Genomic DNA, 17,316 nt, shown 5'->3' with positions numbered 1-17,316 from the left:
CACCTGTTGGTCTTCCTACACAGTAAGGCCAGATGTGGAAAGGCTATGATCTCTTCTTTTCTACCCAATCATCATCAGGGATCATCATCAGGGATCACTGATGAACTCCTTGGCCTTTTGTTCCAGTGTGATGGGTTCTTTCCCCAGTGCATCCAGATAATTACCTGATCTACCACAATTCTTTAAAAGTGAAATTTAGAAGTGAGTCTTTACTAGTTCCAGATTTTATTTTGCACCTGCACCTTGTGATGACATATTGGGACAGGCAGAGATGTGTCCCTAGGTGTGCTTTTACTCATCTGGTTACCCAGTGGCAGTGTAGGGCTATGATTAATAGCAGTCCTACTGCACACTAACACTGTGGCTAGTGAAGGACGTTATTGTTAAACTTTAGAGCTTTTTTTCTGCCATCAGAGGGTGTCACTTGTCCAGAACAAAAAGGATTTTTCAGTTTTCCAGTGGAATTTTGCAGTCTCAACAACTTATGAAAATTACTGCCTGAGCCGCATTTCCGTAATACCATTGAAACAAAAGCTTACAAGTGTATTACAAAATATTAGCAGCTTCCAGGACTACTGGCAGGCTTTGTTTTTCAAAGGCAAAAAAGAAAATGGTTTTTCACAGTGATCAGCTGCTTTGGCTATGAGATTCTGTGAATAAATACAAATGATGTGTTCAATCTCTACCTTTAGAATAAGACAGAGCATGACATTGTTTGACTTAAGGGCTGGTGAGATACAGTAAAAACGAAAAGTTTTTGCTTTTTGGTAGGTTTTTTTTTTTTTTTCTTATTGGCCAATTATTTATTTGCCCATTGCTCAGATCTGTCAGTGTTATACGAAAAATAGGATGATAGGATGTTAGCAATCCTAGTGAATATGGAGTGCAGCTTGGAGTCATTGTGCCCACGCCTGCGTCCCTGAGGTGAACAGAGGGGGAGTATTAGGCCTGGACTCGCCCCTTCCCTCCCAATTATGTTCATTTCGATGGCTTGGCAGGGCTGCAGTTCCAGAGCTTTCTGTTTGGTTTCTTCCTGGCCCGCTTGTGCTGCTGCTTTGAGCACATCAGCTCCTCCCTCTGCACACAGCTTGTCCAAATCAGACAAATGCCCTGGCGTTTGTCTTCACACGGCTCAGGCCGGTGCACTCTGCCAGGCCTCGTTCTGCCCTTGCCAATCTCACTGACGTGATGAAAACTGGCTTGTCAAAAGCATCACACTGAGAGAAAATGTGGCGGTTGTATGTGATAGACAAGCTGCAATTATAATCATTTGAGGAGAGCAAGCATTATGCAATGTGCATGAGGCTCTCCAGACGTGCAATATAGGCTGGTGGATAAACATTATAGTCTGGGTTTGATGAGTGTTGGAGTTAAATGTTGATGGCCATTCTGTATGTTGCACTCTAAGTGCAGCTGATTGAATCAACTTACCCTTTCTCTGTAAATGTCGCTGCAGTTGCGATAGGTTACCTCATCAGACAAACTATACTAAATAAGGCCAAAAAAGGCTATGCATTCACTCATCCCTCCTGACCATTCTGCCATTGGCTGTGTCTTATGTAGACAAATGTTCACAGAAATGAAGAGGCCCAAATTAAACAGCAAGGTCACCTGCAAAGACGCTGTGGTTCTGGTTTTACATTTTAATAAGCCGCCTGAATTTCAGCAAGCTGCTGTAGATGGAGTCTCTCTGGTCAAACGTTTTCGGACAAAGTTAAAAAAAGATTCCCTTGACTGCAGCATAATTTACATGCATGTTTTCAGAGGAAGGATGAGCCCAGAGATAATGAAAGATTTGGACACCTTCTCTCACCCTTCTCTCTCTGACAGGCAATCTAGTCTGATTGCATTCAGACTAGATTGCTTGTCAGAGAAATCCCCACACCCCTGCCCTAACATGTATCTGTGGTAGCTGAAAGCATGCTGAATCTTTGAGATACATTTTCTTAGTGAATTTGAGTAACCTCAATACAGTTTTGTTTTGTTTTTTTTAATATATTATTAATTGGATTTTTAAAATGGTGAAACCTGAGCAAATCTGCCTGTGCAAACCTGTGCAAATCTGCACACTCAAGGTTTCCTACTGAAAGGACTTCAAACCACATTTTTGTGTCCAGTGCGAACAGCTGTCATTTGCTGCTTCTTCTCTTGTTAGTTCTGTCTTTTTATTGACCGGTTCTCGCCCTGACTTGCAGACTTGAAGAAGACACTTGCAGTGCTGCTGGATAACATCATGCTGCGGCTGGGAAAACTGGAGTCGAAGGTTGAGAACATCTACAATGGTACGGGTGGAAACCTGACCAATGGCATCAGCCCCGCCACACCCAGTGCCACAAACGCAGAGAAAGTGAACGTGGCAGGTATGTGTTTTTCCTACTAAAAGGTTCTCTGTGCTTTTAGCTATTAGGTTAGGGTTAGGGTTAGCACGAGTACGAGTAAAACACGAGCATGAGTAAAACACACAGTAAAACGCACGAGTAAAACACACAGTTTCTGTCTCGGGTCTGGACTTGTAGGAATGCTCATGAAAGCATAAGTCCGATGGAGGGGGGAAAAAATTATGTATAGTTTCAAAAATTAAGCTAAGCTGATTGAGTCTTGTTTTATTTCAAAATTCCCATTGTGAAAAACATTCTTAAGGCATACAATTAGCCACAATCAGCCAGTGCACAGTGCACACCAGGCACTTCATGGGATCCTTGGACATAATTCAAATAAGCCCTCTGTTCTCACTGCATGACCCTTTTATGAGTTTTCATTGATTTCCCTGCCAGCTTTCAGATGATTGATTCAGTTCAGTTGAGAGAGCAAGGTGTTGGTTTTTCTGCGATCCTAGTGGGACCTGCACATTATTGTTTGCACAGCATTAAACAGTCGGAATGTGTAGTCTGTGCTCCAGAGCAGTGTATGCAGAAATGGATTAGGCTGATCAAGTTGTACAGAGTCACGTTTGACTGAATCTAATTCCAGTGTTAACTGCCGAATTGTCTTCCTTTCGCAAATATTGGCTCAGCTGTTGTAGCATTCTCTCTTTGAAGCCTGGAGTTGTGTTAGTTAGTTCTGGATATTTTCTTAGTCTTCCATAATCAGTATCTTTATTCAAGAGGCATTTATAGACCAGTTGATTACTGCTAAATCTCTGGCAGCCTAATTTCTGCAGGTTAAAGAGTAGGTCCTCTCACAGTAAACATCTGCTCTCAATCTGCCCATTGTGAATACGATGGATGAGGCTAATCTCACTCTTTGCTTGAGCGCCTGTGTTCCCAAGTGATAGTACCCAGACCTGTGACACGTCAATAAATCTTTAAATGTCCTGAGCTATCTCAAGAGATGACATTTGGATCCTGAATACAGGTCAAGCTGACAAAGCAGCACCCATATCTCTCTTGGCAATGAGCTGAGGGCCCCAGCACTACAGAGTCCCCATTGGAGCATATCTCCTGTCATGGAGTGGGTGGCAAGCAGCGCTTTTGCCAGCTTTGCTAGTACTCCTCCTTGACTGGAAGGCAATTACAGAGATAAGAATCTGGACAGTGAGGGGAACACGCCTGCCTTTCAGAGTGGCTGCTATCAAGATGGAGCTGAGCAGCTGACTTGGGACTGCATTGTTTCCATGTGGATGGTATAAATTTTCCTAGCCAAGGACTCTGGGATGTTAGGGGCAAAGTCTGGGTCTTATCCATAGTTTACTCCTGGATTTGATATATATATATGACAACGATAGACCCAGAAGTTGCCTCAATTTATTAAAATAAGTCAATCTGGCCTTGGAAGTTGCTCAGCAGGAGGCAGGTGGAACTCAGTCCAACAGCAGTGCTTCAGGTGGTTATTTACAGTCATTTGACTCTCTCACCTATTTTTCTGTGTCCATCCTAATCACATATTTCTCCAACCTTCGTGAGTGTTTAAAGCTACTGAGGTCAGCCACGCTGACTGATTTGTTGCATCCTGTCTACAGGCACTGCCGACACTTTCAGTAAGCGGAGACCTGTGCGTTCACAGCTCAGGTCATCTTGCTTTGTCTTTTTCAGGTGTTGATCTGGTTGTAGTTGTGTTTGCTCTTTACAGTGAAAGATGATATCCAAGGTCTAACGTCAACAAAGAAAAGGCTAGAGGATAGGGTTTCACTGGAGCCCTGCTCCCTCAGGATTTCATTGGTCCCTGTACTTTTTATTTCTTCATAATACATTTAGTGTTAAGCCAAAGGATTCTTTTCCAGCAAAATCTCAAACCTCTAATATGAACACAATCATCATTTTAATCCCGAGAATATCTCAGGGGGACTTTGAGATTTCGAGCAGAGTCTGTAGTCTCCATTACGCTGCGGAAGGGCTGTTTTACTTCCCCAGTGTGCGGATCAATACTAATAAAAAAACCAACACACACATAAATCTGCCTTGTGGCAATAAGTTGTTGTGGGATGCTGTCTACTGTCTCACACCTTCAAACATGTCACACCTCTGCAGTCTAATGTCAGTTCAAACATGATTGAAAACAGAAGTACAATGATCAGTTTTGGTGCTTTAGTGATTTATTTTACACTTTGTAGTGTGAGTTTCACCTTGTTGTTTCCCAGACAATTGGGTTATAATATTTTTTTCTTTTTCTTGCAGACGCAATGTATGTTTCTAGTGGCTGATTCACAGTAAAAGCCACAGTCAGCCAGTTGAATGCTTTTGATTTCAAAACAGCAGCAGTCGGCAAACATCCATGTACATTATAACAGAATAAATGTCACTTAAGCTGTTAAGGATGAACTAATGCAGGACTAGAACACACAAGCATGATTTTTGGTGAATACATCTTATGTGAAGGCAATAATAAAGACTGCTATGAAGTGACTGAGTGGCTGAAGCACAAAATGGGTGTTTGTCGCATGGTGTCTCAGCAGCCTAATGGTTAAGACACATGCCACATAACTATGAGTTGGTTGCGGGGGGGCACATTTCCTCCCATGTTTCCTGTCTCTTTCAACACTGTTGGCAAAACTTCACAAGATCTTTTTGCTTTACTGCTCTGTCATATGCGAACTATCTACTAATGAGTGCAGGGGACACAGCCAGATTTGGACTGTCTCGTGCTGAGACAAACCTTCAGAAAGTCCCTTGCAGGTAATTTGGTATAATAGGCCAAATATCTGCAGGGAAACAGGAAAAGAAGTACAACAACGTTTTATCTTGCTTGACGCAGAGTGAATATGAGTGAAACAATATGAGCAAACAGACCTATTTTTTTTTTTATTTTTTTGGGGAGGGGTGTGATACCTTTTGATGTGCAGCTCAGCAGAGAAAATATTCCTTGTCTCCATGTCTCCATGTCTCTTACCCTAACCCGTACCTGTCTGTAGGAGATCTTTAGTGTAGGCAGGAGCCTCTCATGGACTTCCCCTGCACAGTGACAAGGGCATCAAGCACAGACATGTCCTGCCACTCTAGCTCTATTCATTCTTTCATTATCAGCATGAAAGCGCTTATGAGAATTGTGTGCATTTACTCGTATAGTTTGTACTATCTTATTGCTTGTCCCGGGAGATCCTTCCCATATGGAGTGCATCAGATCTTCTTAAAGCAGCATTGTAAACAGAGTGATGTCACAGACAGTTTGGCTTTTCAAATTATTTATTTAATTTAAAATCATCTTTAGTTTCAGCCCTTCCATGAGCGCCATGTGCAGAAACAATACTGCTCTTGTGCAGTTCCTGGTATTTCAGCTGATTCAAATTATATGAAGTATCAAATAAAAGTTTGTAATCAAATTCAGTTACTTTCAGTTTTACTGCAGATGCCTTCCAGAATATAAATAATACAGTAGATGTAATTGTAGGCTCATTTGTGGGTAACTGAAACCAACAAATGTACATCTTGTGGCTAAAGCTGAGCATTTAAAATATATTGCAACATTTGTACTGTATGTTTGGAGGTAAAGAAGTAGGAAAATCACTCCTTAATTATAGTTTTGTTTCAGACAATTTAAAATATCAACTTCTGAAGGTAATGTCAGAATTCATATTTGAGTTGCTGTAAAGCAGAAAGACCAGAGTCTGTGGAAAGTATCCCTGGCTATAGACTCATATTACCCACTCTAATTTAAAGGCAGTCATTTTGTGAGGTGTCTGTTTTGTCAGTCATTGCACTGAACTCCACATTTGTTCCTTTGGTGTCTGAAATATAGATCACTGGCTCTTTGGCTGCAGCGTTTCTCACAGAAACTGCAGCAGAACAGTCATCAGCTCTGAATCAATTCCAATCAATCACATCACAAATGAGTTGAGGCCATTCAAGGGAAACACACACACACACACACACACACACACACACACACACACACACACACACACACACACACACACACACACACAGAGCTTATCCACTCATCCACCACAGTAGGCCCCTTCGCCCACGCAGCCACACAAAAACATATTGTCTCTCTCTCCCTGACTTTTCCCATCGGCTGGCTCGCCCCTCTTGAAGTTGATTGAGGGAAGGGGGGGCGGCAGGGGCGATGTGGAGGGAACATCTGGGGCTCAATGCACCATTGGCTGGGACACGTGCACCCCACTTTCTCCTTCCACTTATGAAATTGACAGTCACACTCAGGACCCCAGAATCCAAAGCATAGCATGCTGAAGCAAAGGAAATACAAATAGGACCATGTACCGCCCCTGCATTCTGTCTCCTTTCTTTCTGTTTGCTCTCTGCATGCTGTATGCTCCGCTTCTCTTTGTAAGCCTCTCTCTCTCTCTTTCTCTGCGTCCTCTTTCCTTCCATTGTCTTCTGTTTTGCTTCGCCAGTATTGTTCTTGTGCTGTTTAAAGCCAAAGGCATGGGCCTGTAGGAATATAATCTGCACTGTCTCCTACCAAATATCAGCTGTCTCCTCAGGCACATTCTTATATAACGATCCACACGCAAACAGAGACATGAGTCCATTATATATACAAACATCCACTGCACCTCCAGGATCATCCTACATCCACTGCAGATCATTTTAGTTCAGGAGAGAGTGTCGGCATCCAAATCAGAGGATAGAGTAGCAGATGCAAGCAAGCCCTTGATGCAAAAATTTCATTCACACATACTAATGAACGAGTGTATAAGCGCTCACAGTTGTTCACAGGCTTGCAGGGAGCTGAAAAATTATCAGCCTGTTTCTTTTTTTTTTCTCTCCCTCTCTCTACATTATGCAGCTCTGTGGCGTCTCTGGAACTGCCTCCCTAATGACAACACTGAATATTTTCACTGCAGTGCCCTCACTATTTACAAGGAGGGGAAACGTCTAGCAGGTGACCAAGAAAGTTAGTTTCAGAGGAAATGGACTATTCCTATGAAACTTGACTGTGGCTGTAATTGGTTTAGAGACACTTTGTTGCTGAGATGAGAGGGACTTTAAACTCAGCTCAAAGTTCTCTGGAGATACAGCCCATGATCACCCAGTGTGTTCTCTCAGCTTAAACCCACAGCTTTCCACCATTTGTTCAAATCAACAGTGGAACATTACTCATAGCTCTGCAATGATCAGAGCTAATCAAGGCTTTCTTCCCGACTCTGTGTCCTTGTGTTGCTCTTGGTGCAAAAATCCCAATCTTCCCCTTGGCCATTTTGGGAAAGAACCGTGGGCTGATCAGATTGTTTGAGCACAAAAGAGGGATTGATTACAGCCAGAAGTTGTGCTCTTTCTGCAGGGGAAGGGAAAGAATGAGGGAACTTGAAGCAGGCTGGAGAGTGAGGTTACCTTTGATGTGGAAGACTTGTGGGGACCAGAGGCAGCACAAGGCACGTGTTTTTGACCACATCCAAACACGTGGCCGTCACACTGGGCAGCATCTTCGGTGTGTGTTCCCCTGCTGTGTGCTATTCAGGAGATTTAAGGTTTGGAGGTTTGTACTGTAATTCCTCGCCATGAATACCAACAGTATGACTAGTATCAGCTTATCTCCAGTCCCTCTCAGATATGATGTCATATAGTGGTACCTCTGGTCCCCATTACTCTATGGCGAGCGGATAAAAGGACGGCCCAGCAAAGCTACAGAAATCATAGCCTGTACTACACAATATTAGTCATAACTAGTTTTCTTCACCGTAATTCAAGGGAGTAAAAAATTTAACTGTGTTTTCCTTCAGCTGATCCTCGTCCATATAATTTTATGCCTGGACCAGCTTTGATATGGATTCCTGGGACCAATTACTGCTATTTTTTTATTATTAGGTGTTCTCTGAAGATTTGTTTTTTTAACTGTGACTGTAGCTATATTTAATTTATTTTATTTAATGTCTTTTACTCAAAGTGGTCCTTAAGTATAACTTCTAAGATGATTTAAGACCTTCACTCTCTCTGATATATAACAGCTTCAAGATTTCAGCGCAGCCGTGTGAGAGCAATTTTAACTAACAATTACACAGTTGTTGATCTTGTCTATTCATCAGGCCGCCTGCCTTTTGTTCAATTAATGAGCTGTGGCTGACGTGTACGTGCAGACTGATACCTCTGCTTCTTCTCTCACAGTGCATCGAAAATTAGTCAAGTGAGCCAGCAGATTAGCGGACAGAAGATGATAAAAGCTGCACTTTGACCCTTTTTAATTTGAGCTGAATCACCATGGTGACATTTTACACATCATTTATTTTAACTCAAATCCGTTGTTGTAGTGGCTGGAGTGTCTTTGTACTTGTTGGGAAATGGTTGCCTTACACTTGGAAAACTCCACAGTGTCACACTTTACGGGTTTCCACTGACCATATAGTGACCGGGTGAACGTAACAGGGAAAAAGAGAGGAAAAGCATAAACCAGATGTAAAATGGACCAGCTGCTCTCAATCCAGTTCTGGAGTTGTTGAATGTTGGATTACCTCATGGATTTGGACAAATGCACACACAGGCACTGATAGAAGGGGAAAAAAGCCCTGTGTGTATAATATCACTTGTTTTTCAGTGATGTCGCTATTTCAGTGCTGTCAGATGGTCAACACTGTGTGCTAAGAGCTGGCTAATTGTGACCTCAGTGCTGAGGGGCTGTTTAACATTTAACACAAGTCTTCGATTTATATGATAATTTCTTAAATGTGTTTGTTTTTTCAATTTTAAATATTATACCTTGTGTTGGTGTCTTAATTTAGTCTCTTACATATGAATCTTTTTTTAACAAGTAGATATATAGATAGATACATATACATATATAGATATAGATACATTTTAATTGTTCTATGATCTATTTCCTGCCCTGCTGAGGTTTCCTGTTTTTACTTGACTGTGCTTGTTCCTTGTTTAGTGTCTTGCATCACTTCATGACATCAGTCATACCTCAATTTCCATGAGATTGAGTCAAACAGCAAATGTGTTGTGTGCTGCAGTAGTGTCTGTATGTGAATTTTCTTGGCTGGTCAGGTTTCTTTGTACTACTCCCACACATGGCGTGCCATTTGTACCCTACTTTTACAAACTTGATGCTAGTGATTGGAAGTGAACGGCAGCATCTCTACCGTGCTTGGTTGTGAAAGAAGCTACATTTAGTTACTCCTTGGAAGCAGCTTTTTCTGCCTGATTAAAGCTATAATATTTTCTTGGTGGCTTTGGTGCTTACTGGCCGTCTGGCTGAATGAGAGAGTGAATGACAGTCTGCCCAGTTGGTTGCTTGATTGTTGGCTGGTTGAATGACTGGACGAAAGGGCACAACTTACACTTCGCTTGTGGCTTTTGAATCCTACAGAAGTTTGATTTCCCTGAAAGCAGGTGAAATTAAGAATAAAGATGACAAAAACCACAAGATGCAATTATACATTTCAAGAAAGAGCATTTGAGCAGTTTGCTTAAATGGGGAGCTCCACAGGAAGCTGAGGAATTTCAAACCCTCCCCCAGAGAAAAGCAAGAAAACTGCTTTTGAAACATTTCAGGACAACTTCAGATATAGATGGTGATTAAGAGGCAGGGCAGGTTTTACATTACACAGCAGTGATGATAAGTCTAACTGAGGGATAGGGTTAACTATACAGAAGCTGAATCCAAATCTTCTCTGAGGTAGACATTAAAGTCAGTGAAACCATTAATCCAAAGGGAAAAATAATCAGATTTATGTTTTAAGGTTACAGTGGCATGACTTGCCGTATCAAACCATTTCTGAATGAGGATGCAGACGCAAATTTGTAACAGATTAAATATTAATTAATTACAACAGATGACATACAAAAAGGAAATGGCTTTGTGATATTGTGGTGTGGAGATGCAGATCCTGCTATAACTAAAAATATGCTCAATACCCGCTCACTTCCTCCCTTATATGGTGGCTGAAGTGGTGAATGGAAACTTTTGTTGGTTTCCTTCCATCCAACCAGCGATGTTTTTATTTGGTGGTGGTGTGTTATAACTTTTTGTTCTTGTTCTTTCCAGATATGCATCTCCAAGCCAGTGTCAGTGAAATATACTTTTCACTGCTATCTAGCTGCGGTAGCCACTGACTAGTTTTCATACACATACGTCTTCTTTTCGCTGCACAGCCAACCATTATGCATTATTTATATTTTGGATATAAAGGTCACTGGTGGTGACGTTAACATCTCTGAACATGGGATGAAAAAGGTGATTATATTGAGGGGAAGCCTGCGCACAGGCCATGAATGTTAATCGTGCAGGGATATTGGGTTTCTGGGATATTGGAAGGAATGTAGAAAACACATGACTGACTCCCTCCTCCGCTGCAGATACTTGACTGTTGTTTAGTGGAGAAAGCAAACCGTTGATAAAAAAAAATAAATACATGAAAATACCCTCCTTGTAGGATCACTGAGGATTCTTTCCATTCTTATTGAGTTCAGATTGCCACAGCAAAGGTGATTCTGTGAGCAATGGGGGGTCAGTCCAGAGGCTTACAAAGATGATGCAGCTGACCAAAAGTCCTTCAGTTGTAACACAATGGGGAAAACATTCACAGCACAGAGCTTGAATCTATGTAAAACTCAGCTCTTGCAGAGCAGTAGCTTTATTTAAAGGCTTATATCAGTATGCTAAGATGGTTACTGATGTGTAGCAGGTGTAATACTTTTTGTTTACAGCCTCTGTGTTTGGTGTGCTGAATTTTTTTTTCTGAGCACTTAGAAAATAGCAACCACAGAGCATCAGATGAATGATGAGAGAATACAGACTTACTACAATGCAACTTTATTTTGGTACTAGAAAAGACGTTGTAGGGGTCACCAAAGCTTTTATAGTTCATCCCCAGTTTTGACTCTTTTGAGATACTAGAGCCAGAAAATATGACTTCATTACTTTTTAAACAGAATTTTGAACAGCCTGATTTTTTTTTTTTTCCCCTCCCCTTGTTTTTTACTTCCATGTTCTCTTGTAATTTCTCAAGAGGAAACACTTGACCAGGTTCCCACTGTTAGCTCACAGCCAAAGGACAAAAGCATGTTGAATCACCCTTTTTGCTTGACAAAAACAAACCTAAAATACCATGTCATCTCTTTGCCTGCCTGTCTGTCCAGCTGGATGAGAAATTGATGGCAGCAAGGGACTGCGCAGTAATTTTTTTTCTATGACCTGCTTTTACCCCACTATTCAAATCCCGCAGAGCCCTGAGAAGGATGCCATTATGACCTGCAGGGCAGAAGTGTGTGATCATTAAATGTGAAAGTTTGCATGTGAGGATCGTACATTTCATTAAAGCTACAGAGAGTGCAAGACTATTTGGTGCTGACTGTTTTGACCTTATTGATTTTTCTCTCCTCTTTCTCTGTCTCTATTCCTCCAGATCTCCTAAATGGAGCCCAGGAGAAGTGTGAGCTGCCGCCTTTGGATGGTTTCCCTCACTGCGAGGGCAAGCTCAAGGTGAATGACACATACGAAGACAGCTTCTGCATTTCTTTGTGAATATGTTGTTTAAAATGAAAATAGAGTGAGGGAATGAAGCAGGTACCCCGACCAAGCAGGAAAGCACCACCTACAGAAATAACACCACATATTCAGACAAAGATAGTATCATATTCACACGTTTACATTGTTTCCCTGACAAATCATCCTCCCATCATCACAAAAAACCCAAAGTATAAACAATGATCTTACTCATTACCACCACAGTGTTGTTGTTGTGCATCACTCCTTAGTTAAATAACATATTGTACTGATTTGTGAGCGTTTTAAGGCAGTGGTGTGGACTGAACTGTGCATCAGTGTTATGTTGATGAGGAGAGGAGGCGTCTGGAGTCAGGATGCATCTGTTGATACTGTCAGACCGTCTTGGGACCATATTACAAAATTGCAGGTGTCAAGAATAAGTTTAAGAAAATGATTGACGCCCTCAAACTTTCAGTTCATCATTCAACTATCACTTGGTGAACAGTTAGTTGCAGCTTTGTTTGACGACACATTGACATTTAGTTCACAAACAAATTATCTAAAATATGACGGCTGTCGAGAAGATGGAAGACCAAAAGTCATGAAGTTTTAATTTCTCACATATTTGGAGTCTAATGTGTCAGTTTATCTGTATGTGTGTGTGTCTTTGCTGGTCCTCTTGGAGCTGCTATTGCCTTATCATACACACCATCTGCTCAGCCAGTCCGAGCCCTCCAAACAAACTGGCACCAATTCTACAGTAACTGGGCACCAGGATGCCAAAACTTGATTTGTGTCGATACAGCTCCATAGCAGCAGGGCATTCGAATTCACTTGATTTGTATTTCAAAGCAGTTTCACCACTCACTTTTTAAATGTCTGAAACTATTTTTTCTGAGGTGATAGAGTTCTTATGGTATTATTACAAGAAAAATGCTTGTCTTTATGCCTTCTCTGTCCAAGCGTGTCTCATGCAACCCCATCTGCTAAGCCTCCCTGCCTGAATAGTCAATTTTCACATTCACACGTTCTTCCCACTTAGGTTCAGTCGGTCAGGATGCATGATGAACTCTGTCTGAGTCAGTGGACCGAGTGGGAAAGCTGTCAGTCCACTTCACAGCTCAATGAGCCTTTCGATTTGCTTACATCCTACTATATGTCAAACTCTACAATCCTGATTTGTATTATTAGATTTTGTTTTGTTTGGGGTCTTTTTCCATTTGTGGCAGGATGTGTGTTCTTTCATCTTTATCAAGAATGCCATTTTCACATTGATTTATTTCAATACTCCCACACCAGGTTTTTTTTTGTTTTGTTTTGTTTTTTTTTTTTTTGCCGAAATGCAAATGTATTTTATGAAAGCAGGAAACTGAAACTCTTGTACTTTTAAATCCTGGATTTTCTATTAGATTGCAGGGACTGTAGCCAGTGAGTATCCCTCTATGTCCATCAGCATGGTGGAAACTGTACAGTTATTTGCTGATATAGATTTTCTAAGTGTGCATTCTGCATTCTCTCAGCATACCTGCCCATCACCTTTCATGTTCTGTTTTTTTTAGTGGATGAAGGAAATGTGGCGTTCAGACTCCTGCTATGCCAACTACGGTGTTGATGGATCCACCTGCTCCTTCTTCATTTACCTCAGTGAGGTGAGTCCGGTGTGTTCATTACAATTAAACAATGGACAACCTGTGTGTTACTTACTCATTGTGCCTCAAGTCATTGATATTTCACAGAGATGAAACCTCGTAGCTAAATATAAGCTGCTCTTTGTTTGAGATTTTAAATTAAGTCAATTGGCAAACATATTAAAGTAGTCACTGATGTTGACTTTTTTGGCTGTCAGTATAAATCAAAATAAATTCAACAATCTGCTAGTGTTTCTCCTATGTTTGCACTTTTCTGCCCATCTGTGGCTCGTTTATTGTTAAGAGTCTTACAAATATGTGCTCTCAGTTTTGGGGCTCAGTAGTTTGAGTAAACATTACGTAACCAGCAGGAAAATGGTGCAATTTCTGGGGAATTTTTTCAGCTACGTATAAGATGAAATTTTTGTTTCAGATACTGCACCAGCACATCCTACCCAGAAAAATGGATATATGACAGACAGTGCTCTGACAAAATCCGTGTAACTTGAGAATGATTACAGAAGAATGAAGCGCTAAAAATAAGAGCAAAGGAGAGAAGTCGAGTGGATTTCATTTTTTATAAGAGCAAATTAGAGCTGGTTGAAGGGGACAGTGTGGGAATGAGGGGAGATGAAGGATCGGTGTGATGTTCTTCAAGAGATGATTTTTAAGACTGCAAGGCAAGACTTAGAATGACTTTGCTACCCTTCGTCAGACTTAACACATCCTCAACAAACAGAGAAAAGCAGCCAGATCATCCATTATTGACAAGCCCTAACATATACAGACTTGTGTTCCTTCGAGGGTCACTTTGAGCCTCTCAGTTTTGAATGATTTGTCTTTGCCAGGTTACAGCCAGATTCATATTTCTTGCCATTAATTGTATTTAAAGTCTGATGTAATAACTGATCAAGTTGGAAAGAAAAGATTTTAATATTTGCCCTTCAGATTCTCTGTAATAGTTTTCATTCATTCCCAAAACCAAACCCAAATTAAATCCAAAAAAGGGCTGCTTTTACACATTTATCCTCACCATCTGAATACAGTGAGACTGCTTTCACACTCCTTAAACATAATCTCAGATCCAAAAAACTGAGCTGCTTCCTGTAAGGTGCAACTGTATTTTAACTTTTCAAAGACTCTACGTGGATCATAACTATGATTACTGTTCTGTTAGATTTAGATTTTCAGTGTGACTCTCAATCGCTCTTCTTCAGCATCAAAATAAGTTGGTACACAAAACTTTACCTTGTCTGAACTAACTGCAGACTTTTTTTTTTTTTTTTTTGGAGAAAGGTGGAATTTAGTTCAAGGTCAGTAGCCTGTTATGAATATTGTATATGAGTTGAAAGCATTGTAGTCGCGTAAGAAGGCGCACAGAAAGCGTGGCCTGTTGTGTATAGAAATAGAACTGAGATGGATAAGAAGCAAAATCCATTAGAAGGAGGGAAAGCTCCTTTCTGTACATGGACCGAGGAAACAGCCGCCCGATTTGCTTGAAAGAGTTAAAAATTCAGAACTGATGTGTCTGCTCTTGATATCTCAGTTCAGTTAATTTTAACAGCCCATTGGGTCACATGGTCGCCAGGTTTCCATGGCAACACACATGCATTTCCATGTACAAACAGCTGCGATGGGTCACTCAGTCCACCTTGGCCTTTCTGAGGAGAACACAGTTACTCTGGCTCAGACAGATACTGTCCACCGTGTATAATTCATCCTTGTCGACCACCACGTTAACTTTGCCAAGGGAGGGCGAACCACAGAGAGTAACATCTCATGATGGATGTCAGCTCAGAAGGTCATGGCTCAACTAACATGAAGTGAGTGCGCGTTGTGGTTTCAAAAAGGTGGATAAACGCACATAGTTCATTTCCAGCAGCTTTCATAGAGCAGTTTTTAGGCTCACATTGCTCTTGTTGCTTTCTGTTTATGAAATATGAAATCACTTTTTTTTAAGATTTGTTTGGCCTTTTTGGCTTTATTTGATAGAACAGTTTAAAGAGTAAACCAAACCAGTGTTGCTGACAAGGACTTTGTAGTTTCCTTTTTATTGGGCACGTGCTTTGGGTGCCCATGGTTGAAATGTTTACTTCTCAGAATCACTTCAGTCATCTGATCTTTCCTCTTTCCTTTCCTCTCTTTTCATTTTGTATCACTCTGTCATACATTATCCTGTTCACTGCAAGTCCAACCATATTTTATTCTGCAATAGAAAATAACCTCCAGCAAATACCTTATTTCAGTGCTTAGCTGCTTCAGGAAAACAGCAGGCATTTAAAAGAGTAGACTATATATTTGTGAGCATTTTTTGAAGTTTTACATTTTCATAAGAACCAACAAGCTTTGAGCTGAGACCCACAAACAGGCTGGGAAGTCAGAAAGTGTCGAGACATGTCTGGTTTGGGGTTTTTCGTGAATGTTATTGTTTTGAACCCAGTTTTATTGTGCCTCAAAAATGTTATTTATAGCTAATAATCCATGTAGAAAACACTTTCTTTTCCAATAAAGAGATTTATAGAAAATGGCAACATAGATAAAAACGAAAAGAAATAACAGTCCAACATCAGGTCTTATTTAGCTGCTTTTATTCAAATCAGATGAACTACAGCTGGGCTCATTTACAAATGCAGTGTATTAACAAGTCAATGCAAATCCTTTGCACCCTTTTCAGAGGGTTGGCGAGGGTTTAGTGTGAACTGGCTGCCGTATAGCCCATAAACTCTGCAGCCTTATTAGTGGCTTGGCTGAACTAGAAACTAGACAGATATATTTCAAATCTTTTTCCTAAAGAAGGTTTCTGCCATTTTAGGTAATTCTTAGCATGCTGATTCTCAAGCTCAACAATCTAATAAGCATTTTGAGGGCGATTACTGGCCGCTTAACTTAAAACAAAACAATTGCGGAATTAACATGAGCTGCTGTATATTCATCCATCATAATATGTCTTCATGTTATCAAGTCCACGCCGACACACGTTGCTTTATGAGTTATTAAAAGATTGTTTTTGATTGGTCAAACAGGTGGAGAACTGGTGTCCTCGCCTGCCCTGGAGGACAAAAACCCTGAACGAAGACATCGACAGGAGGGGACAGGTGAGAAAAGCAGCAAGCAGCCTTTTGAGGGCTTTCCTCATGAGATACTGCTTGTACCGAAGCAGACAATGCTCCCTTTACACAAAATGCACATTTTGTGTTGTTGAAAAATAACACATGCAGAAAAAGAAAAAGGTACACAGCTTTGTTTTATATCGAATTGGCAACATTATCTATTCCTATTATAAAAATAATTTTAAACATATGAATGTCAGAGGCCTGTGTGTGTGTGTGTGTGTGTGTGTGTGTGTGTGTGTGTGTGTGTGTGTGTGTGTGTGTGTGTGTGTGTGTGTGTGTGTGTGTGTGTGTGTGTGTGTGTGTGTGTGTGTGTGAGAGACCAGACTTAGCGACAGGGAGTTTTCCATTCCATTTTTAAACTGAGTCCCTCTGGATATTAAGTCCCACTCCATCATCCCGTGTAATGTGGAGACAGCATAGAGGAAAATGACACTATCAAAGCCATTTAATGGATAATTTCAAATGAGGAAAATAGGTAGGAGTGGTTAAAATGCGACTACTGAGTGTTTTTCCACTGCTGTGTGTCTGATTGTATCTGAAAATTAGACAACAAAAGGACAAGCTGGCTGAGGCTGATCAGCAATGTCAACATCCCTCGATCGCACAACAGAGTCGAGCAGATCCCACAAACCAAAGCTGGAGTGACAAGACCTTGGGTCAAATCTGGAATAATGATCCTCTATCCCTGCCAATGTGGCAGCTTGCTCAAATCCCACTTAGAGCGCTTCTGCAGGCAGACAGACTTGTGCACA

General features: G+C 41.0%; 1 protein-coding gene across 3 annotated transcripts in view; it reads left to right on the top strand.

Annotated features, from left to right (window-relative positions):
• mgat5 (alpha-1,6-mannosylglycoprotein 6-beta-N-acetylglucosaminyltransferase) overlaps window positions 1-17,316 on the top strand; it is a 57,057-nt gene that overhangs the window by 12,090 nt on the left and 27,651 nt on the right. For all 3 annotated transcript variants that reach the window (XM_029516892.1, XM_029516882.1, XM_029516874.1), the window contains 4 exons: window positions 2,196-2,360; window positions 11,741-11,817; window positions 13,383-13,472; window positions 16,475-16,546. In XM_029516892.1, coding sequence (XP_029372752.1) covers window positions 2,196-2,360; window positions 11,741-11,817; window positions 13,383-13,472; window positions 16,475-16,546 — 404 coding nt within the window. The remainder of the gene's footprint in view (window positions 1-2,195; window positions 2,361-11,740; window positions 11,818-13,382; window positions 13,473-16,474; window positions 16,547-17,316) is intronic.

The sequence above is a fragment of the Echeneis naucrates genome, chromosome 2, assembly GCF_900963305.1.
Source record: "Echeneis naucrates chromosome 2, fEcheNa1.1, whole genome shotgun sequence".
NCBI lineage: Eukaryota > Metazoa > Chordata > Actinopteri > Carangiformes > Echeneidae > Echeneis > Echeneis naucrates.
The sequence above is the reverse complement of the archived record's forward strand: the minus strand, read 5'-3'. Positions and strand labels throughout refer to the sequence as shown.